This window comes from Equus asinus, chromosome 1 (assembly GCF_041296235.1).
Source record: "Equus asinus isolate D_3611 breed Donkey chromosome 1, EquAss-T2T_v2, whole genome shotgun sequence".
Taxonomy (NCBI): domain Eukaryota; kingdom Metazoa; phylum Chordata; class Mammalia; order Perissodactyla; family Equidae; genus Equus; species Equus asinus.
This window is the reverse complement of record NC_091790.1, coordinates 145115956-145140381: the sequence shown is the minus strand read 5'-3', so window position 1 is coordinate 145140381 and position 24426 is coordinate 145115956. Positions and strand designations below refer to the sequence as shown.

Sequence of the window (24426 nt, the reverse complement as noted above, 5' to 3'; positions counted from 1 at the left end):
AGATTCAGATTTTGGATAAATAGGCCATAAACATGCAAAGTAAATTTTGATTGTTTTAGTGCATGTCACCTTGGAAATATGAAAATGAAGTTCATACATATAACACTTGAATTTTTTTTTAAGAGATAAATAGTATCACAGAGCATCTGGCATCCTAAGATTCCTGAAATAAAATCTACTTCTGGGAACAATTTAAACCTTAAAAAAACATTGCTGTGCCACAAATTAAACTTTCCCACTTTTTGTCTTTAGATAATATCCTCCTGGAAAATTACCCTGTTTGTATGTGAACTACTTCAATTCTGGTTGCTTCATTGTTCTCTATATTTTTTTAGATCAAATTTTTTTACCTTTAACCAACTATTTCCCCCCCAAACAGTATAATGTTCATCCTTTAAGAAAATATATGCAATATACAGGGAATTCTTCTTGTTACTATGAAGGATGCAAACAAATAAAATTTGCAATGCCTGCCATAGAGAAGCTGGGTGGTCAAAATTAGTAGGCATTATTCTTGTTTATCTGCCTCTTCTTAGCTTAACCTGAGATAGAGCATCTCTTTAACTTTGGGCATTAACAAAAAGTACAAGTTTTATCAGAATTTCCACTCATAGTTGGAAGATCTAACTTTCACACATTAAATCAAAACCCCAATGACAGTATTCTTATCTCTGTTGCAACAAAGAAATTTCAAGGTAGACAACTTTAGTTTGAAAAATTTGTTGTTTTAGAACTTTTTTGTGCCTCTGTGGGGGGCGGGGGTGAATATTTTCCTAGTATCCAGGATGATGCCGCAATCCCTTGGTGTTCTCATAAGGAAATGCATTGACGATGAACATTCAGGAGAAATTTCTGGAAGGTCTATGTTGTTTGGGTCCATCAGCTACCTAAATGAACAAAAGAGAAATGTGAGGCCAGAATCTCCTGAATCAGCTTCTATAAAAGGTGAGGCTTACCTGATACATTGCTCCAGAACCAGAAACTGGACTGCAAATGCTAGATGTCATCTGTTTCGTTCTCTGACCTCATTATAGAGATGTTCATCTAAAATCAACTTCATAACTGCATGATAACAAAAGGAATAGTTGAACTTGACTACAACTATGATGTGGAATAAGAACTATACTGTGTTAGCCAAACAAATTTATTTTTCTTTGTTTTGATGAGGAAGATTCGCCCTGAGCTAACATACTTTGCCAACCTTCCTCTTTTTGTTTTGGCTTGAGGAAGATTAGCCCTGAGTTAACATCTGTGCTAATCTTCCTCTATGTTATACGTAGGTTGACTCTACAGTATGGCTGATGAGTGGAGTAGGTCTGCGCCTGGGATCTGGACCCACGAACTGGGGCCACAGAAGTAGAGTGTGTGGAACTTGAACCACTTTGCCACGGGGCCAGCCCCAAACAAACAAATTTACTTTTAATTATTTATCAGAAAGGCTGACAGGAAAAAAAAAAATTGATTCATTTGAAATGTGGTGTTGGAGGAGAGCTCTACAATCCCCTGGACTGCCGGAAAAATGAACAAGTGGGTCCTAGAGCAGATTAAGCCTGAACCATCACTGGAGGCAAAAATGATAAACTGGGGATGTCTTACCTTGGCACATCATTAGAAGGCAGGATTCTTTGGAAAAGACATTAAGGCTGGGAAAAGAAGAAGGTAGCAGGAAGAGAGGAAGATCAAATATGAGCTGGCTTGGCTCCATAAAGTAAGCCATGGGCATGAGTCTACGGGAGCTGAGTAGGGCTGTTGAGGACAGGACCCTGTGAGCACCACTCATTCATTCGGTTGCCAGGAGTCAGAGCCGACTTGACGCTGATGGGGTTCTGGGCAGGCTGCCCCAAGGTGCACCACTCTGGTATGCAGATTATTTCGAGCTGAAGACAATAGAGGCTCAGACTCAGGAAGAACCTTTGACCTTCCCCCTCTAACTGCCTACAATAAATTTAAAACAAAGGCCTGTTCGCAGGGCAGGCCATCACCATAGATAACTCTGGGTATAGGTAGACTGGGAGAATCCTTGCTAAGATCACTCTTATCAAAGTTCTATTTACCAAACATTTGCTTTCCCATTTCCGTGTGAGTTGCCTTCCTCTCCTTTGAAACCCCAAATCACTACGCCAAACATCCTTGCCTGTAACTGAAGATATTTAAAGAGGAAGCCTCTGCCAGATGGCTGAGTTTCTCAGTTTCACCTGGGTTTATCCCATGTTTACATGCTATTAAACTTTGTTTGATTTTCTCCAGCTAACCTGCCTTTTTAATTATTTGACCAGCCATAAGAACCTTAAGGGAAGGGGGAAAGTCTCCCTCTTCCCCAACAACGCACATAATGACAAATGCACATACCATTGCGATCGGCAGCTCATTCATTTTGAGTGTTTTGAAGTGTTGTCTTGAATGAGTGCTGTGAATGTTAAATTCCTAACGAGAACTTCAGTTTCCTAGTTTATAAAATTGTAGTGATGATAATAGCCGTCCCTCGTGGTCTAGTGGTTAAGATTCAGCACTCTCACTGCCTCAGCATGGGTTTGTTTCCTGGTCAGGTTGTCATACCATGTTGACTGCATGTTGCTGTGATGCTGAAAGCTATGCCATGGTGGACAGGCTTCAGTGGAGTCTTCCAGACCAAGACAGACTAGGAAGAACGACCTGGCTACCTGCTTCTGAAAAACTTGGCCATGAAAGCCCTGTGAATAGCAGTGGAGCATTTTCTGATACAGCACTGGAAGGTGAGAGGATGGCAAACAAACCCAGCAGAATTCCTCTGTGCTGTGTGCACTGTCACTAGGAGTCAGAATCCACTCGATGGCACTAACAAAAAATGATAATAGTAAAACCTAACTAAACATCACATGCTCTGGAAAGAATTGAGTGAAGTTATGCCTATGAAAGTGAATGTACATTGCTGAGTTTGATTTGTAAAAGATGACTAAAGGATGCAAAAATCAAGGACCCCTAAATACATCCTGTCTCACACAATTGAACATCTTCATCAGAAACAGGAGGGCGGAAGAGTGCTGAGGAGTGGTACAACGAACCATTCTGTATCCAGTTCCCGGTAATCTATATCAATGCATTACAATCAATCTCAATCAGTTTCCTGTGTTCACTCAATAAGCAAAGTTTTCAAGTACCATGTTCCAGGCACTCACCTACAAAACAAAATCAGGCAAGATCCCGGTTCTGAAATTGTTTATTATCTAGTATTATTTAGTTGGGGAAAGCAGCAGTCCATCACCTACGAACGTGTGCTTTTATGCTAGAGGTGTGCCCTGGGAAGTGTTGGCGGCTGGATGGACAAGGGATATTCAGATAAGACTAGTGGGCAGGGAAGGCTGGAGGAAGAATGTTGGAAGGAGGACTCCCAGGAAATGGCCAAAGGCATGTGAGGAGTGCTTAGGTTTCTCACTTAGGTGAGAGGAGTGGGAGCTCGCTGAGGCAAGCAATACAGGGTTAGCAGCATGTGGAAATGGGTTTCCTGTTGTCTTGAAATGAGGCAAAAGCCCCACAGCTGAGAACACAGAGGTAAGTACTCCTGTGTTTCACAGAGAAGTTGCTAGAAGATGTATCTCTACAAGGCTTTCTAAAAGGTAGAGGGAACAGACCTGCTGCTCTCACCCTCTACTCCACCCAAATTAAGTAAGTAAATGATTAAAACTCAAAAGGCATTTTCTGAGGGTGTAGGCATCGTTATCATTGTGGGGAGGCACTATAGAGTACCCATTCTTGTGCCTGTGAGGAAGGAAAGAAGGGTGATTCCTGCAAAGCCAATTCAGAGGTGCTCAGAATGATCATTTATAGAGACTAGAGATTGGGGGTGCCTACAAGAGGAGGAAAGCAGCAGGTATGTGCTGAATGAATTCTTGCTGAGCTGCAGAAAATGCAGAGGGCACCGCAGGGCTCATCGTCACAAGGCAGTCTGGGAGTTCTTGGTGGAGGCGTGATTTCATGGATGTCCCCAGGAGGTTTCAGAGGGTGTGCATTTGATCAAAGAGAATGGTGCCCACTTCTTACCTGGAGATTAAAAGATGGGTGGCTCACAATGTCAGGGAAAGGGGAAAGGAAAGAATGGGGCTATCTACATTCTCACCATTTGGTAGTCTTATGGAGCGTCCTGTGAACACAGCGGACTCATAAGATAGCTGGGCTCCAGCCATGTTGTGGGTAATCCTACCAAGAAGACTGCCTGCGCGGGACTTAGATCTACCTCTAAGAGGCAGCAGGATAGACTGCTGAGGCAGGGATGAGGGCAAGTTGCTGGAGGTTAGTCTTCATCAAAGGACTATGCAGAATGAGGTCCCTATGCAGGACAGAGAAGTATGCACAAAATGTGCTCCATAAGCAAGTCACTATTTGGACATCTGCCACACGGGATGTCAACGGCTGATGACAGCAATCTCTCTTACCTGAGATATTTGCCCCCATTCCTCCCATTTCTCCTCTGGGCACCAACACCTTGGAGATAAAAGGCAGACCAAGAAGCAATGGAGGGAGATGAGGAGAAGTTGTAGAAAGAGAAAAAATGGAAATGATGTTCCTCTCTCCATTGAAAATCCCTGAGCCTCAGGGCAGGCTTTTGTTGAGGAGAGCAAAGAAGTTGTGAGGTTGCAGTTTTAATTTAGAATGGATGAAGCTTCATTTATTTATTGTTTATTTTAATTCAGGCAATTACAAGAAAATTTCCCATTTAAAAAAATTTCATTAAAGTTTTCCATATATGCAGCACAGGGTACAGATATTAAATGAATATTTCTATGAAGTCTCACAAAGTAAATGCATCTCTGTAACCACGAGACAGGAAATACTACATTTTCAGAACCCAGAAACTCTTCATTATACTCCCTCTCTTCAAACTGAAGGAAGCCAACTCCTTGATTTCTTACATGTGGACAAGTATTTTCCTTCATGTAAATAGAATAATATATATATTTTTACATCTGGCTTTTCTTTATTTTTTTACTCATTAGTATGTTTGTGAAACTCATCCATGTTGTTGCACACAGCAATACTTTGTTCATTTTCTTTGCTGTTTATGGTAACCCACTGTGTAAATATACCACACTTTTTATTTATCCATTCCACTATTTATTGGCATTGGACTTGTTTCTAGTTTGAAGGTTATCACAAATAATTCTGCTGTGAACATTCCTGTACATATCTTATAGTATACATATGTATACCATATATATGTCTTAGCTAAATACACTTAAGAAGGTGATTTTGTGTCACAAGTTATATATATACATTTGACTTTAGAATATACTGCCAAATGGTTTTTCAAGTTCGTTGTCCCAATTTACCCTCCCTAAAGCAGTGTATAGGAGTTCTGTTTGCTCCATACCTTTACCAATGCTCCATAGTTTCTATCTTTTTCATTTTAGCTATTCTGGGAGGTGTGCAATAGCATTCCATTGAGTATGAGATGAGCACATCTTCATAAGTTTGGTCATTTAGGTATCCTCTTTTGTGAAATCTCTGTTATTTTCTATTGGATTGCTTGTCTACTGCTTATTTATTTGCGTGAATTCTTTATATATTATTCATACAAACCTTTTTTTGGTTATATGAGTAACAAATATCTTCTCTGGCTCTGTGGCTGCCTTTTTATTCTCTTACTGGTGTCTTTTGATAAATAGAAGTTTGGAGTTTTAATGCTTAAGACATTTTATAATTTTTTTGTATGTGGCTACTGCTTTTTTGGGGTTCTGTTTAAGATCTCATTTAATTTCCCAAATTTGGGGCCAGCCCCCTGGCTGAGTGGTTAAGTTTGTGCACTCTGCTTCGGCGGCCCAGGCTTTCGCCGGTTCAAATCCTGGGGGCGGACATGGCGCCGCTCCTCAAGCCATTCCGAGGCGACATCCCACATGCCACAACTAGAAGGACCCACAACTAAAAATGCAAATATGTACTCGGGGGGTTTGGGGAGAAAAAGGAAAAATAAAATCTTAAAAAAAAATTTCCCAAATTTATTCTAGAAGCTTTATTGTTTTTCCTTTCACATTCAGGTCTACAATCCATGTGAATTGATATTTTTATGCATGGTGTGAGATAAGATATATATATATTTTTTATCCTAGCCTGACTTTTTCATGGCTGAACATGAGTTTAAATTACAGAAATGACACTGCTAGTCCATATGAAGTAGTTGAAAAGCTATGGGATCCGTCAAAGAAATTCTGAAGCTGTGGGAAGGGCGCTCCAACACAGCACATTTAAAAGTCATGGTTTGAGGAATATAAAGCCATTTCATTTGAACCTTCACAGGGTGCAGTTTGCTAAGTACATCAAATAATTTTCAAGAAGAAAAAATAAGAGGAAACTATGACTTCAGATTAAAACATTTTTATTTCAAGAAGCTTGTGGGATATTAAAGTCGATTTGCTCTTGAAGTTAATAAAAGAAAATGCTTCCCAGTGACAGCTAGGCAGTGACAGCTAAGAAGGACAAGGTTCTAGCTGAGGCTGGAAGCCCTGAATTCATAGTGCTCAGTCAGCGGTAGTCTATGATTTTCTGTAACCACTTTAAGAAACTTGGTAATGAACTGCCACGTCATTTCCTTTGTGTTTGGCTACAAGATAGTAGTTAGCACTGAGGCCCCAACTGCTGAGCTCAAGTACAATGTCATCTATAGAGAGGAAGCCCCTGCTATTGCTATAGCAATCAAGAATTTCTCGTATATAGAACAGGATCTTTCTGGTTTGAAATAACTGCTCTAATCTTTGTAAAGATAAGTCTATCTCTACGTCTTGGGTGGGATCACTTCATGCCTACCACTTGTAAATATAAAATGAATTTCTGCCCATTTGACGACAGTTTTCTGGCTACGTCTCTTCTCCTTATGTACCCATCTGCAATCTAGTCTTCTAGAAATAGCTGTCTGCTGGCTCTCTGCTCCCTGGAGTCCCCTCGTTTACACGAGTCTAATCTTACTAATCTTTCTGAGGAGCCTCTCTCTGTCTCTCTCTCATCCTCTTTCTCTCATCTTTCAGTCAACCCTTGACTTGGCTAGTCCCTAGACACTGTAGATATTTTCTTTTGTAGACACAAATGCATAGTTGTTGAGTTTTTATTCATAAGATAGTTATATAACAATTACTAAGTGTCATGTGCTATGTTTCAAGTGTTTTGCAAATACAAACTTTTGATTTTTCATAACAACTTTATGAAGTTGGTATGATTATTATTGTCATTTTACAGATGAGAAAACTGAGCCACAGACAGTTAAGTAACTTTTCCATGGTCATGCAAAGCTATATCTCTATATTTTCGTTAACAATAATAATCAACAATAAGTGAATTCAGAAGATATGAAGGACTTTTCAAGCAGTTTATATACACATTTTTATTTAATTCTCCTAAAACCCGAGAAAGATTGGTTCAGGAAACTTAAGCAAATCATCCAAGACTACACAGTTATGGGTGGTTTGGTTAGAATTTGAATCCATTTTGACCAAACCCAAAGCCCAAACTCTGTCCATTATGTTAATCTCCCCTTTCATGCTCTTTCCATAGATGATGTTGACAAGTGAATAAAGAGAGGTAAGAGGAGTTACAAGACATAATGTCACTCAGATCCCGCTTGTCTGTGTCTTAGTACACACTATTTCCAAATTGCAGGTAAAGAACTGAGGAAGAGTGACCTGTCCAAGATTATGTGGCAAGGCTGGGATTCGAAGCCAGGCTTTTGGGCTTCTGTCTGTCATTATACTGTCTCCCAGTGTCTTGATTTAAGTTTCCTCTGAAGCAGATATTTAACAGGGATTCTAGAGAAACCAGAGGTGATCCCCAAAATGAAGGTAAGAGTGTGGGCAGGCGAGAAGGGAAAAGGAAGGAAGCCAACAACATGCAAGTAACTACCGGGTCAACTGGAGTTTAAGCCCTCGGGGAGATCTGGTGAACTATGTAAAACAATCAACTCAGTTATTGCTTGAGGCCTTCTGCTGGGAGATGGTAAACCTCCAACAGTCTGACCGGCTGTGGGCAGCTCCAACAGCCAGAGAAAGCCCTGGGGCAAAGAGACGCAGATGCTGATCTTTGGAGGTTAGGCAGAAATGTGGGGAATGACAAAGACTGAGGGGATGTGGGCGGCACCCACAGTGTTTCTGAAGCCTGAAATTAGGACATCATCACTGGTAGTTTTCCAGAATTCCACTGAAACCTAGGAAAAATAATAATTATCTGATCAAGGGACTGGATTCTTATAGACTCCACTTAAAATTGTTTAAGCACCGTGCAAATACTTCCTTTATAGTTCCTATGATAGTAGAGCTTCTGTAGGATAAAGTACAGTATTGAAAACAGTCGTTTGAGTAGTAATTCTAAAGAGTTGTTGTAAGTGTTCAACAACAAATCTTAAAACTTTTGCCCACCTCTGCTTACATGTCTTGGTAAACTTTTCTTCTACACGATCCATAAATGCACTGTACGCATCCCGCTGCCGTCTATGTCTCTTAAAGAAGATGGTACAGAGGATGTTAGCAAAAGCAAACATGTATTGACTTTAATCACTGTTTATCTTTTTTTTGATTGTTATTTAGTAATCTTTGCTTTGAAAGCTTGCTCTGTAGGACAAAAGCACATCTGTTCTGCTTGGACATACAGGGCTATAAAGAGTAGAATTTGAGCTATGGTAAAAATATGTTTTCTCAGCATCTTTCTTATGAGTGTATGACAGAGTCCTCTTGTCAGCCCTTCTTACTTAAGTGCAGTTCACTCAGAATGGGCTGCTCCAAATGAGATGGGAGTAAATTTGGGGGAAATTCCTCCCAATATTCAGGGAGGAATCAATTCACCATACCAACTATTCTTGTAATAAAAAAGAAAATCCAAAATTCTAGATAATCTACTATTTGCATTCTAAGAAAAAAACAGAGATCTGTGTGCTTTATTTTTTTTCGTTTTGCTGAGGAAGATTCGCCCTGAGCTAACACCTGTGTCAATCTTACTCTATTTTGTGTGTAGGTCCCTGCCACAGCATGGCTGCCAATGAGTGATGTAGGTCCCATCCCCAACCGCCCCCACCCCACCCAGGGAACTGAGCACGTAGAACTTAACCACTAGTCTATGGGGCTGGCCCCTGCATGCTTTACTGATTAAAATAGGAACATCTTTCACTATATACACTAACAGCAAATTAAAAACTCCTGCATTAAAGCAATTGTTAACAACAGTATTGGAGACATTTCCCAACAGCTGTCAGGAAAGGGTCAAACTCACCGTGTAGGAACCAGATCTAACCGGCCACGGGGCTTTTGGTAAAATTAGTTTTGAATCCCAAGTGCGTTCCCGAGGCTTGTAGGTGATAAACCTTTCCATACTGTTCTTGTGTTCATCATCTTTCAGCAACTGGCACCCATGTGCTGGAGATACGAAGACAAATGAGAAGCTTAGCCATTACACAAGTCCTTGTTCCTGGTGTCTCACAGAAGGTGGTATCATTTTGGAGATCAAGACTCAGGGTAGTAAATTGCTGGACAATTTACAAATGCAAATCTAAATAAAATTTGCTTATCCTTTTTGCTATTTATGCTGGAATTAATGTCCTCCTTCTTCAAACTCCAATTCAAATCCCACTTTCTTTTATTTCCCTGAAAGCTTCTTTTTAATGGTGCTTTGTGACTTAATAGCATATTTTGCATTGTACCTTATGGTTTACTTAGACACTTCTTGAGATCAGAGGCTGGGTCTTGTAAAATATCCCTGGCATTTTCTTCCATCATGACTTACTCACAGAGCAAATAAGGGAAGTTGACATGTTCCATTTTATTACAAACTTAGACAAGGCTTTTATCAAAATAATCCATGCTAAAATGTGTACATTGTTTGCAAATGAATCATCTTAATTTTACAATTATAAAACTATTTGCCTCTCATTTTGAAAAGAAGAAAATAAAATTAAACTATTATCCCATTATCTAGAGACAATACTGTTAATATCTTATTATTTTGCTAATAATTGATATGTAATTATAATATGTAAATCTAGCACACATGTATTATTCACCCTTGTCCAAATAAGGAATGCTGGACAATGCACCTTAAGTCTAGATAAACACCGTACAGATGGCACCATGATAATAATGATGTGTCTTTACCGTGTGCCAGACAACACGTACTTTACATCCATTATTAACTTAGGGCTTTCATGTGGTATAACAGATTTAATCTTCACAATAATTCTGTGATGTAAATTCAATTATTACCATCTCCATTTACAGATGGAGAAACCAAGAGATAGACAGCTTAGATAATTTGGGGCAGTGAAGCTAAGATTCAAAGCTATGCAGCTTGCTTCCAGGGTCTATCCTCTTAAGCACTAACTCAGTCAGTTCTCCACACGCAATACATTGAATTACAAATTCAACTTCAATAATAAATTAAAAGTTGTGGGTAACAAAGTAAATGGATTGTTGCCATTAATTAACTGGACATTCAAAAAATTTACCATTTTGTTAAAGGTGATAATTAAACAAGCACCTTTTTAGTTATATGTCTTTTTAACTATTAAAATATAATGCAGAAAGTTTATTTTTTTACCACATTTATAACTTTGCTATAATGACTTACCTACACTTAAGTGTTGTGACTTAAATTTTAATCCAAAAGGATCCCGTTCATAAGTTGTCACAAAGTTCGGTAAATTACATTGGTACTACATATGTAAAGAGAAGATTGTACTATTACTAATAAATACTGCTTCTTATTGTATTTCAAATTTGATTTTTCCAAATAATAAATATTTCATTGGCAAAATGCAATTTTGAGGATTTTATTGTAGCATTTAAAACTAGCATGTGAAAATTTGAAAGAAAATCTAATTTTCTTTCAAACGGAGCAGAGCACTTCAATTATTCTTGTGTGAATAAATCAGAAATAGTATTTTAAATAAGAAGAAATTAAGGGAATCTATTCAAAATTTGGCAACTTAAATGCACATAGAGTTACATGTTATATTTCTGCAGCTGAACTTATTTCAGGGATATAAAAAACATATTGAACACAGCCGAGCCTAGAATAGAGTAAATATTGATTAATTTTAGTAAGTTATAAAACAAAGTAGGTTTTGTTTGTTTGTTTGTTTGTTTGGTAAGGAAGATTGGCCCTGAGCTAACATCTGTTGCCAATTCTCTTCTTTTTTTTTTTTCTCCCCAAAGCCCCAGTACATAATTGTATATCCTAGTTGTAGGTCATTCTAGTTCTTCTATGTGGGACGCTGCCACACTATAACCTGAGGAGTGGTGCGTGGGTTCACTCCCAGGATCTGAACCATTGAACCCCAGGCAGTCAAAGCAGAGCTCATAAACTTAACCACTTGGGCATGGGGCCAGCCCCCAAAGTAGGTTTTTTAAGATGGTTTAAATGAGCCAATTTGAACTGAAATAGAATTTGTACCCTTCCAGAAACAAATAAAATAAAACATCATGTCTGCTTGAAAGCTGAATCAATGTGGCACAAAAGAGTGAACTTCGGGGGTCAAGCAGAAGTTAGACAGGGTTCTCTTCTTAGTGAGTGACTCTAGGTCCTGCATCAAGCAAAAAGGAAAATATTAAAAGTTTCAAAGAAGGAAACTCTCTAATATAAGATTTTTCAGTCTTTAATTAAATACAAAGTGAGGCCAGGTTAGTTTCAGAAATTCTTCAGTTGTTGGGGCTGGCCCGGTGGCTGGGTGGTTCTCCCACTCTGCTTTGGTGGCCCAGGCTTTTGCCGGTTCGAGTCCTGGGCGCTGACGTGGCACCACTCATCAAGCCATGCTGAGGTGGTGTCCCACACGCCACAACTAGAAAGACCCACAACTAAAAATACACAACTATGTACCTGGAGGCTTTGGGGAGAAAAAGGAAAAATAAAATCTTTAAAAATTCTTCAGTTGAAGTTCAATTTGTAACGATACTGACATCTGGTGGTTGCACAATTTATATCGTGCTGCCTTCAATTCACTCTTATTTATAGAAACAAATTAATTTGATTAGGATAAAAATGTCCTGAGGCCAGCCTGGTGGTGCAGTGGTTAAGTTTGCACATTCCGCTTCGGCGGCCTGGGGTTTGCTGGTTCGGATCCTGGGTGCAGACATATGCACTGCTTGTCAGGCCATGCTGTGGCAGCCATCCCACATATAAAGTAGAGGAAGATGGGCACAGATGTTAGTGCAGGGCCAGTCTTCCTCAGCGAAAAAGAGGATTGGCGGCAGATGTTAGCTCAGGGCTAATCTTCCTCAAAAACATAAAGAAATAAAATAAAGAAAAAGTAAAAAAATAAAAATGTCTCTCATTCCTTGAATTTTACTTATCCAAGTCTAGTAACTTTACTTACCCAAGTTTTGTAATCTCACCCAAGTGAAATATTTAACTGAAACGATGACATTTGATATTTGGTTGACTTCCCCTCATCTCCAAAAGGTAGCATAATTCATTTGCCATAAATAGAAGTGATCAGATACCCCGAACAAGTAAAGAAGGTTATGGGCTGAGGCTTTCTGGATCTCCCAATTTTTATCTTAATAACTCTTAAGAGTTAGCATTCATTAAATGCCTCGATATTCTAGACCCTGTTGTATGTACTTTATATATAATTGTCTCCTTCATTATTTAAAATAACTATATGAAATGTGTGGTATTTTTATTTCATGTTATAAATAAGGAAAGAGGCTTAATAACGTGTCTAAAATTATTAGAAAGTAAGAGAACACGGATAGTCTGATCCCAGAGCCCACGCTCTTACCCACTTTCCTATATTTTCCCCCTGAAATAAATTCATTCTTTTTTCTAGCTACTCTTTTTTTGTGTTATCAGTCTTATTCTTTTTCTTCTTACCTGGCAAGAGACATACTTATGTGTTAAATTAAAGACCTAAGTATAGGACATCTTTATATTCTAGTGGAATTATATTTTGACATCATTTGCATCTCCTTAAATATATATTCCCCACCACTGTTTTAAATTATAAAGCTAATTTTAGCCTCCACATTATTTAAATTGTTAATCCTTAGAAAAATTCATTAAAGCAATATAATACCCCTCTTTGTCAATTTCCATTCATTCATCCATTCCTTTCACGAATTGATTTCATTACTACTAGATTGTACACTCCTGGCAACTCAGGCCTGTTCTCCAATCACATCTAAGTTCAAACTGTTCTCCTCAAAACTAGGAAAAGTCATCCCAGAGTCAGTGATTCCACCTGGGAGATAAAATCAGAAACATTAACCGCGATCTTACCTCTCTCCTCTGTCATTTATTGCTGAATCTGAATTGTATTGTTCCCTGAGAAAGAAAGATGCAGCTTTATACCTATTATATCCACGTATCTTTTTGCTCATGTAATAGTTGTTATAATAAAGAAATGAATTAAAAATAATATATATTTCCCCTTATCTTCTGTTAATTACTTAGAATCAAATGCTCCTATGTACCTGTCTAAAGTCATGTGGTTTTGGATTGAAGTATACACCATTTGGATATTTTCCACTCTTCACAAACATTAAGTTCGCTTTGTGTGAATCCACATGTGGGAATGTAGTTATAAACTTGGGAGGTGCGGCCTTCTCAGGATGCTTCCTTATACTGGGCAGGTGATGCACTGTTTCTTGAAAATTGCTTTTTTTTCTCTTTTGTTCTTCCTTCATGGTCCTTGATGGTTTTTCTGGACATCTCATAGATTTATACAGTTTGTAACTAAAATCAGGAGGCTTTATTTCCCATACGTTGACTTTCATTTCCGGTTGTGGTGGTGGCAGGAGATTTTTTTCCATTTGGCACTGAGATCTTGTGTGGGATGCTGCAGCCTCTTTGCAAGATCCCTGCCTCTCCTGCCTTTCTGGGCCTCAAGATACATTAGGTGGAGGGATTTTCACATGTAGGAATCTGCAACAGACATGGAAATTGGTGAGGTATGCCACTATAGCAATGACGTATCGAATATTTTCTCTCCAGGCTAGGGTAATCTCTGAAAGATTTATGAAGCAGAAAAAAGCTCAGAAATGACAAGGGGTGTGTGTGGAGGGGAGGGAAAGCATCATGGCTGCTGCACATATTTATTCAGCACCTTTGTCACAGCAGTCACTGTGCTAGGGGCTAGGAATTCAAAAATGATTAACTTAAAATTCATGTTCTGGGTCTGGCCAGGTGGCTTATCGGTTAAGTTTGCACATTCCACTTCGGTGGCCCAGGGTTCATGGGTTCAGATCCCAGGTGCAGACGTACACACCATCAAGCCATGCTATGGCAGGCATCCCACATATAAAGTAGAGGAAGATGGGCACAGATGTTAGCTCAGGGCCAATCTTCCTCAGCAAAAAGAGGAGGATTGGCAGCAGATGTTAGCTCAGGGCTAATCTTCTTCCTCTTCAAAAAAATTCATGTCCTTAAGTACTTGGGAAAAAGACATGAAAACAAAAAGTAAAACCTATGTAATGTGATAGATATTACAATAGTGTTATGAGAAGCAAGGAGAGTGGTCAGCTAACTCTATCAGGAAAATAGAAGTGACGTCAAAAGAAAAATTGGCATTTGGACAGATCTTGAAGAATTATTAGAAATATTCCAGGTCGTAAAGGAAGGAAACAACGTTTCACCAGGGCACAGGAAATATGTAAAATTTGTCATAAGCTAATTCTATGATATCTATGGCCACCTAAACCATCACAAGCTCATTGTAGCTACTGCTATTTGGAATCTGCTGTTAAGAATCATGGATTTGCTTTTTGCTGACCAAAGAAATTATCAAAGAAATTATCAGTACACTTCTAGGATTTAGTGACTTTGTCAATATGTTACTGGAAATGCCAATAAATTTACAACCTCTTTGGAAAGAGGGATAATTGCCAGTTAAAGTATATTTGGCCAAGTGGAAATAACATGACAATGCTGGTTCCCAGGGAATAAGGACCTAAGGTGGAATGAATTTCCTAGTCTTGTGCGAGAGTTTCTTGTTGTTTGATAACATCAAATAAAGGATCTTTAAAATTCTAAATGCCATTATGCAGTAAGTTAATGTTGTAAATGAAGAGAAACTACTTTGGGGATACATTGAAAGTGTCAACTTTTAAAAATCAATAATAAATACTTTGTAAAATAAAATGAATTGTTTTTCAAATTCTAATATAAATATTTTTATTTTTTTAAAATGACTATGCCACACTGAGAAAAAAGCAAAAGGCACAATGTGGCAGGAGCATAGCCTATATATGTGAGGAGGCAGTGGAAAATGGTGTGATATATAAAGCTAGAAAAATCATTTTAGGTTATATTAGCAAAGGTCTTTTATGTTATGCCAAGGAGTTTTAATGAATCAAAGCTAATGCAAAATTTCTTAACCAAGATAATAAATACAAGAGGAGGAACAGTTTATGGAAGAAGATCATCATAATAGATTTATACAAAATATATGTGCATTATATAACTAAAAGTTTAGGCTTGTGGCTAAGGCCAGCTTTTGCTGTAATAATGCCATATAATAAACTATCCACAAACTCAGTTGCTTACAATAAAAAAAGTTATTTTTGCCAGAGGATGTGGGGAAGAGGGAACTGGGACCGACTGCTAACAGGTACAAGATTTCTTTTTGGGGTGATGGACATGTTCTGGAAATAGATAGTGGTGATGGTTGCACAAGATTATGAATATACTAAAAACTACTAAATTGTATACTTTAAAATAGTAATCAGTGAAATTATGTTATGTGAATTTTATCTCAACTAGAAAAAACAAATTAACCATAAATCAAGTTGGATAAATTTCAATAAATGTAAAAGACTAACTTTTTCTGGGAAACAGAAGGAATAAGTCATAGGTGTTACCTAATTGAGCTCTTAAATTTTGCAGAAAGAAAAATGGTCAAGAGAATGGGAAACCTGTGCAGCAAAGGAAGTAATCAGCAGAGTGAAAAGGCAACTTATGGAATGCGAGAAGATATTTGCAAACATTTATCTGACATGATGTTGATATCCTCATTAGATAAGGAACTCCTACGACTCAATTGCAACAAAAACAAATAGCCTGATTAAAAAAATGGGCTAAAGACTTGAATAGATATTTCTCCAAAGAAGACATACGAATGGCCAACAGGTATATGAAAAGATGCTTAATATTACTAATCATCCCGGACATGCAAATTAAAACCATGAGATATCTCTTCACACCTGTTAGGATGTTTATAATCAAAAAAACAAAGGACAGTAAGTGTTAGTGAGGATGTGGAGAAATTGGAACACTTTTGTACTTTTGGTGAGCATATAAAACAGTGCAGCAACTATGGAAAACAATGTGGCGGTTCCCCAGAAAATTAAAACTAGAACTGCTGTATGATCCAGTATACACTTCTGGGTATTTATTCCAAAGGAGTTGAAATCAGGATCTTGAAGAGACATCTGCATTCTCATGTTCATGGCAGCATTACTTACAATAACTAAGATGTAGAAATAATCCAAATTTCCACTGATGGATGAACGGATAAAGAAAATGTTGTATCTACACAAAATGGACTATTAATCAGCCTTAAAAAAGAAGAAAATTCTGCCAGATGCAGCAACATGGATGAACTTGGAGGACACTATTCTAAGTGGAATAAGCCAGTCACAGAAGGACAAATACTACATCATTCGGTTTATATGAGAAATCGAGAATAGTCAAACTCAAAGAAACAGAGATTAGAACGGCGGTTGCCAGAGGCTGAGGGGAAATGAGGAGCTACTGTTTAACAGTTAGAAAGTTTCAGCTATGCAAGATGAGCAAGTTCTAGAGATCTGCTACACAGCACTGTGCCTGTAGTAATACCCCACTGTGCGCTTAAACATTTGTGAAGAGGGTAGATCTCCTGTTAAGTATTCTTACTACAATAAAAAAAAAAAAAATGAAAAAAGAGTGGTGCTTAATATTTGAATGAGAAAACTAGAAATTCACCAAGTGTTTGAAAATATATTATCCTCTGTTGCTAAATAATACATTAAAAATAAAGCAGGTTTGATGAATAGGGAGCTACTGACAGCCTATAAAAATTATTGTAAAATAAACTTAATCATTAAAACCCCACATTAATTAACAAAGTATGTGTATATAAGGATGTAGGTTTACTATTCTCTCAGTAATGCTAAAAATATAAAGGGTAAGAAGTTAAATAACAAAAATCTTAATTTCCTGCTTCTATATTATACTGTAAACCATAGGAATGTCTGCATAGAATTTAAAAAGGTTTGTAAGTAAAAGATACTAAAAAAAAATGGGAGTTTTGAGGTTGGCAGTACCCTTCCAAGATTCTTCCAGGGAGAAGAGTACCCTAGCCCATATCTGATATTTTTATTTCCCTTATCATATCTAGCTATACTGAGGAGATTGAAGCATGACTTCTCATAAGCTGAGGACATTTAACATATAAACCACATAATTAATTATCCTTTTTCTGATTTTATTTTCACTAAATCACCCTCAGATGATAATCTGACTTCACATGTACAGTAATCTACTGGAAGATAATGAGCTAGAAAGAAAATATGTATTAGTTTGGTTTATTTTTTGCGTAAGTTAAGAAATGTCCATGTTTGGTTTTCATGTTGGGCTCTTCTGAACCTGGTTAATGTGACTTCAACCCTGACCCACCCAACGCACTAGGAGTTGATGAAAATCAAATCCTTGACAGTCAGTGGTTAATTTGTTCCAGGTACGCGCCTTCTAACACTCTTGCCTCACCCATGGCCCTACACATTTCTATAGAAACATATTTTTAAACTTCCAAGGAGCACTGAAGTCTCAACCTTGACCAAACTGTGAATATACCTGTCTCCTGCAGGGCTCTGAAATCGGCTCCATGAACAGAGAAAGCGTATGAATGGACTGATTCCTGGTCAGGGTTTGGTAATCTGTTGCAGTGAAAAGAGACTGAGGTTGAGGATGTCAGTGAGTGAGACAGTGAAAGATCTCACCGGGATGTACAGCTGGAAAGAAATTGATGACAGGAGGATCACAAACTGGAAGAATAAGAATAAGTCAAGACCTTGGAAATCTAATTGATACAAAAAACAAGCATCAAGGCAGTAAGAAAGCTAGACAGCCGTCAAACTAAGAGGTTGGAGAATGTAGTGCTGGTCTGGACCTCTGTTTGACTAGGTAGCTGGGAGTGGACACGTGCTTATCAGTCACCTTGTCACTACTAATGCTCCTGTCTGTCTGTCTCTATATATGTCTCGGGGCTTCCTGGCTACCAAAAATTGTTCCTATGTTATATTTAAAATGGTAATAAATTTTCCTCAATTTTGTATGATACTTCATGTTGCCCTTATCTTATGAATTTATTATTACATATTATTTTGAATAATATGTGTGTAAAATTAGGCTTCTATAGTATTTGAATCATGTTAGTATGTGTCACTGTAGTCCCGGGGCACCCCAGCAGAAAGAAATCAACTAGTGATCTAGTTGAATGAATGAAGACTGTGATGGCAAGGTCACATCATAATCCTCACTTTACATGGAAAAAACAAAGGCACAGAGAAATACAAAGTTATAAGATGTGTGATTGAGAAATTAAGCAAGGTAAACTAGCAATATTCTCATTCAGTCACAGATTTAGTGGTAAATGTTGATATTATAGAAGCTATACTTTGGCCAAGACATCTCAATGGAAATAAAAGATGGCTTCATCTGCATTCATTAGGCACAGTTATTCTCCATCTACGAAATTATACCTCTCTCCCAAGGACCAGTTTGAATGCCACCTCCAATAAAAGCCTTCTCAGATCTCCCCATCAGGATTCCTCTCCCCTTCTGAACACAGCGGTGGAACTTGAAGGTACATTTTGCCATGTACCATGTATTAAAGTTAATTATTTACAAAATCTGCCCCCAAATTAGATTATAAAATTATTGAGACAAGAATTTCTAAATTTACAAACGCTATTCAGGATTCTGCATATTTTAGGCTGTGCCATGTGAAATTCTTGTTATTCCACCATTTTTCGACCTTACAAAAATGCAAATTCTATGTGGTTAAATGATAAGAAGAATACTAGAAATTCTATGTTTGTCAAATTCTGAAAATTACAGATGTTCCCTTTTTGAAAACTATATCTAAAATCACAACTATACAATTATAATTTTTTCTAAATGATGAAAAGCTTCTTCATAACAGGGGCAATATAAGAAATAAACTTTCCTTTAAATTTCCTCCTCAAATATTTTCTACTAGAAAGTCACAATTTTTTTTTTTTTTTGATGAAGTTTAGCCCTGAGCTAACATCTGCTGCCAACCCTCCTCTTTTTGCTGAGGAAGATTGGCTCTGAGCCAAGATCCATGCCCATCTTCCTCTACTTTATACGTGGGATGCCTACCACAGCACAGCCTGATAAGCGGTGCATAGGTCCACGCCTGGGATCTGAACCAGCAAACCCTGGGCTGCCAAAGCAGAGCACACGAACTTAACCACTGTGCCACTGGGCTGGCCCAAAGAAAGTCACAAAATATTTTTATCTGCTTTTATAGTCTACTAATTAGAAAGAAATTCCTTTGTTCAGTTAGCAAATGTATGCAAATTTAAGCTTCTTTTCCTTACATATCTGAGTTTAACTTTGTAACATTAAGTATGTATTTTGGGAGGTAGAGAGAAATAGATGGAATGACATAGATATATACCTGGTACCCAAATGCTGCCAACATAAGAAAAGAATATTATAAAATAGGCTGCCATTAAGATCACAATGAACTCCACAGACCGCAAATTCATGCACATTTGTAAGTTTATAAGGAAATTCAGCACTTATTTCCACCTGGGCTTTCTCTTTATTAATATATTTTTCATGATTTCTTATTTACAATGACATATATAAAAATATTCTCTCATAAATGAACTCATCTCATATATCTCAATTCATAAAATACTTAGATTCCAAAGAGCCAGTTAAATTGACAAACTAGAATAATTAAAAACAAAAGCAAAAGCAGAAGCATTCCTTAGAAAATCGCTAACTTCACTCACCATATGAAACGGAGAGATTGTTGTAAAAATCTTTTCTGCAAGGCCGAGCAAGACTAAGCCGACAAGTAGTTTATAAGGGGAGCATTTAGCCTTTACTTCACAAAAGAACCCAAAGTATAGTTTTACCCATCTGAGTTGCTAAGAAACTGAATTAATTTTCTAAAGGACTCCAGTCAGAGTAGGAAAAAAAAGTGAAAGCAGGCCCTCTAATTGTTGCTGAAAACCTAGCAACAAGGCAGTGACTCTTGCGCTGTTTTCTGAAAGGTTAGAAAATCAACATACTGGGAAGCTCAATACTCAGTAAATATCCAGAAAGAGAGAGAGAGAATAATTGCATTCCAGCGCAGTTTTACTAAAAAATATCTCGATAACTCACCTTTTGTATTTGTTTAGTAATCTCTCTTATAAGACAGTGTGAGTTTGACATTTTATATAAACATGATTTGAGAAGCAGTTTCAACTTAAGAAGTTTTGAGTTAATTTCTCCAAAGTTCGTTTTATAAGGCAAACGAAGATTCTAAGTTCTTCTTCCTAACCTATGGCTTAACCTACCAATTTCTGCTGTGTAGTTTATGGAGAAAGCTCCGCTTTTGTTGATCAAATCCTACACTCAATGGTAATATATCTCTTGGTGAGATTTTTTAAAAACTTTTTGTTATAGAAAATTTCAAACCTGCACAAAAGTAGACAGAATTGTATAGTGACTCCTCGTGTAACCATCACCCAGCTGAAGTAATTATTAATTTATAGCTTATATATGCTTCGGATATACCTCCAGTTTCTCTCTCTCCTTGCCTAATATTATTTTGAAGGATCATATTTTACCAGTAATTATTTCAGATGTTTCTCTTAAAAGATAAGAATGCCTTTATTTTTGAAATGTAAGCACAGTGTCGTTATAATATGTAAAAAACATCAATTCATTGCTATCGTTGAATATCCAGGCAATATCCAACTTCCCAATTATCTTATAAATGTCATAAAAAATTTGGTTTTGCTTTTTTCTTTACAGTTTTTTGTTTGTTTGTTTGATTTGGGCTAGTTATTTACTCTCATTTGGTCCAAGGTTTCTCATGTCCTGAGTCTTAACTTCTCTTTTCCTCATATTTTTCTAATGGGGTATAAAATTTCCTGAAAAAAGATCCCTAATGACTGGAGTCTTGACTATTTTAACTACTGTTTCATTTAAAGTGAAAGTTTGCCACTGGGTGGCAGTGCATTACTCATAATGTTTTTCCAGTTTGTACACTGAGACGCAAAGACAAATTTGCCTGTACTGTTTTCCTCAATGTTCAATTTTATCATAATTTCTCTTCATGTAATGATAGTAGAGCAACTCAATTTCTCACGGTTTTTGGAAATAAAATTAACCTATCTTTATGCTTTCTGATTTTATTTCTCTCTCTCTTTTTTTTTTTGCATTGAGATGTATGTGATTCTTTCTCAAAAGCACATGTTCAAGTGCCTATTTACGTGTAGTTCATTAATATTAGTTGTCTGGGATGCCAAAATACATAGAACATGGTCCCAGATTTCAAGAAAATGATAAATAATTAGCTAGAAAAGATACAAACCTATGAGAATGCATCACAAGACAAGGTGCGAAATGCCAAGTGAAAAGTTGTGACAATTAGTCTCATGGAAAATCAATGAGGGGTAGATCCCTGATGTTTGAAAGTGTCTCTGAAGATTTCTAGAGCGTCTAAGATCAATTCTGATCCTCGACGACAGACGAGTTCTTAATAAAAAACAGAGGAAGGGAAAGAGGTTTGGATGGGTGAACAGCATGAAAACTACTGGAATTCTCTTTAATGCTTTCATGAATGTTTTTGCGGAATTTTCTGATCAGAAAATATTACTTCATAGTTAAATGACTCAAGTTATATGTAGAAGCACCAAAAATACCTACTCTCAAGTAGATTATTTTGAGTGTATAATAAAATTTTATTGCACGTGAATATCTATGAGATGAGCAAGGATCTGTTGCTCAGCTTCCACAAAATTGAGAAGCCAACATGTGTGGCAGATAAAAACCCAACACTCTTTTATGTTTCCAGGTACTAAAGAACACGCACACTTTTGAAAAAGCTATTTGAATAACATATGTTGATACAAATGAATTAACTTAAAATTCATTGTAGTAATAATCTTGTCATATAACCAGTAACTGTAGTTTGAAATAGTCCATAAATAAGAGAGTAAAATAGGTTTTAAATTATCTTCAGAATAAGGAAAGAACAGTGAAAGAGTTTCCTTAATTGAGCAGAAGGAATAATATTAACGGATGCCGTATAGTAGGTAAACAGTTTAACTGCTATTTTATTTCCTTCTTTATCAAAGGGAACAATTCCACACTGAAAATAGCAAACATGAAAAGGAACAAATTGAAGCTTGAGACAGATGATGAGATAATAAAGTACCACAGTTATTTGCATGAATTCAGGTCCATAAAACCATACGAGTTACATTTCAGAACAATGAGAGAACTGTGGGCAGTGAGAAAAGAGGTGCTCCCCTTTTGAAAACTTGGGGAGAGGACGAGGTTGTATAAGTGGATATTGGAGATTAGACCTGCCTGAGTTCACGCTTGACACAGTCGTGCAAGGCATGCCTTTTTGTGGTCACCACCTAACATGTCATACAGTGTGAGTTAAGGAATGGATTTTATTAGGGTAAGAAATTGACAACCAAAGATCAGGACAAAAGAAGGCTTGAGTTTTCCAATCCTCCTAATATCCTCTAGGTAGGTGATGAGTGCCAGGGCACACCATGGAACACACAGTGGGTGAACATTCTGGGTGATAGGAATTCTTCCTCCTGTTGTTCTCCTTTGTTACAGAGCAAATCTGACAGCAACTTTATCAATGGGGGTGGGAGAGCAGAGTAAACTGACTAACAAGTTATCTGGGCACCAGCCTTACTAAGTTTGGATGCCAGGTGTTCATGGGAATGTCTGGGAAAGCCAGCTGCTTGGCATCTGGTGACTTTTAACAACCTTTGTGCAAAGTTGCGTTCCTATTTTTTTGAGGGAAAATGCTAACAGTCCAGTGGGGATATCAGATTGGAAGCAACTCATCTCATTGGAGGAGGGAGGAGCCCCCAGTTCTAATAGTCTCATTGTCCTGGCAGATGAGGGTGAGCTCTCAGGGGCGTTTTAGGACAGCCATGCTTGTTGCATCACAGAACCTCAGTAAATTCTAGAATAGGTTTTCTAACAGATGGTTGGTGATTGCTGTAGGCAATTGACACTTTCTGATCACTATCAGAAATGGAGATCCATTCATGGTAAATTTATCTACAGAACAGGGCTATATGTGAATAAAATAGGCCTAAAGATATGTGTGCATTCACACCATGCCTGGGCTAAATCTGGCTGCTCTGCACTGAGCCTGAGACTGCCTGGGTTGGTGTAATTGATGTTCAAAGCTTGTCTGTTGATTTGTATTTGGGTCTTTTTTTCCTTTCTCCCAAAGAGCCTCTCAAATTCACTATGGTTAGAGACCTTCTCCTTCAGTGACCTATGTTCAAGTCACACCGATTAAAACATGCTCCCTTGATGGAGTGTGAGTGATGGTTCAAAGAAAGACTTATCTTGTTCCATATTTATTCACCAGGTCAACCACCTACAATGCACAACAGTATCCCACAGCTGAAACAGAGTTTCAGTGGCCTTTCCTAAGGACCTAGGCAAAATGGCGAACATTGTCTTCTCACCGCTCTTTCCAGCACACCCTCAGCTTCTTGGTGCCTTCATTCACTTCCATCCTCAGGTGCTATGGTCCTTTTGTCATCCTCTGGTGGTCTAATTCTTGTTTTACCACCCCATTCAGTCTGTTTCCTTTTATAGCATTCAAAAATACTTTTCTACTCCTTTTTATGCTGAATGAAAATACTTACCCTGTTCGTCATTCTAAACTGAAATATACTTTACCTCTTTTCTCAAAGTACTAATATAGAATTTTAGTTCTGTTTGCCCAGCTTTGAAACAGTAGAGAAATTTATCTAAGAAATAATCTCCATGCTTTCCACATAGTGGCAACTGAAAATTTTCTGGACTTCATAAAGTATTTGGGCCTAACTGATCTTCGCTGTGTGCTAGGCGCTGTTCCACATGCTCTACACTTGTTAATACACTTGATCTCACAGCAACTTCTGGGAGTAGGTACTTTTGTTATCTCCTTTGACAGACGAGGAAACTGCAGGAAAGAGTCTAAGGGCTTGCTTAAGGTTATACAGCTAATAAGCAGGAGTCCAGGATGAAAACCCAGTGAATTTGGCCTCTGAGGCCAGAATCTTAGTCTCTACAGTATGTTTACTCTAAATCAGTGGTTCTTTTTTGTTTTTTTTTTTTTTTTGAGGAAGCTTAGCCCTGAGCTAATATCTGCCACAAATCCTCCTCTTTTTGCTGAGGAAGAGTGGCCCTGAGCTAACATCTGTGCCCACCCTCCTCTATTTTATATGT

At 37.7% G+C, this 24426-nt stretch overlaps 1 protein-coding gene across 2 annotated transcripts; it reads right to left on the bottom strand.

Moving 5' to 3' along the window:
• Window positions 1–1315: 1315 nt before the first annotated feature.
• On the bottom strand, window positions 1316–20171 carry C1H7orf78 (chromosome 1 C7orf78 homolog). 2 transcript variants are annotated; one of them, XM_070509238.1, is made up of 6 exons: window positions 19965–20168; window positions 13413–13863; window positions 10570–10654; window positions 9220–9362; window positions 8373–8452; window positions 1316–8161 (listed from the first exon to the last, which is right to left on the bottom strand). In XM_070509238.1, the coding sequence occupies exons 2-6, from the start codon at window positions 13749–13751 to the stop codon at window positions 8119–8121; spliced, it is 690 nt and encodes a 229-aa protein (XP_070365339.1). In that variant the 5' UTR covers window positions 13752–13863; window positions 19965–20168; the 3' UTR covers window positions 1316–8118. The 2 variants fall into 2 exon arrangements, with proteins under 2 accessions (XP_070365339.1, XP_070365335.1); XM_070509234.1 differs by having other exon boundaries at window positions 1316–8452; window positions 19965–20171.
• Window positions 20172–24426: the final 4255 nt, after the last annotated feature.

Coding starts and splice junctions, on each gene's coding strand:
- C1H7orf78 (XM_070509234.1), bottom strand. CDS start 13,751: ATGGAAAAAAATCTCCTGCCACCACCACAACCGGAAATGAAAGTCAAC. Junction 10,655..13,412: donor AACCACATGACTTTAGACAG/GTACATAGGAGC, acceptor TTACATATGTAG/TACCAATGTAATTTACCGAA. Junction 8,453..9,219: donor TTAGATCTGGTTCCTACACG/GTGAGTTTGACC, acceptor ATCTTCTTTAAG/AGACATAGACGGCAGCGGGA.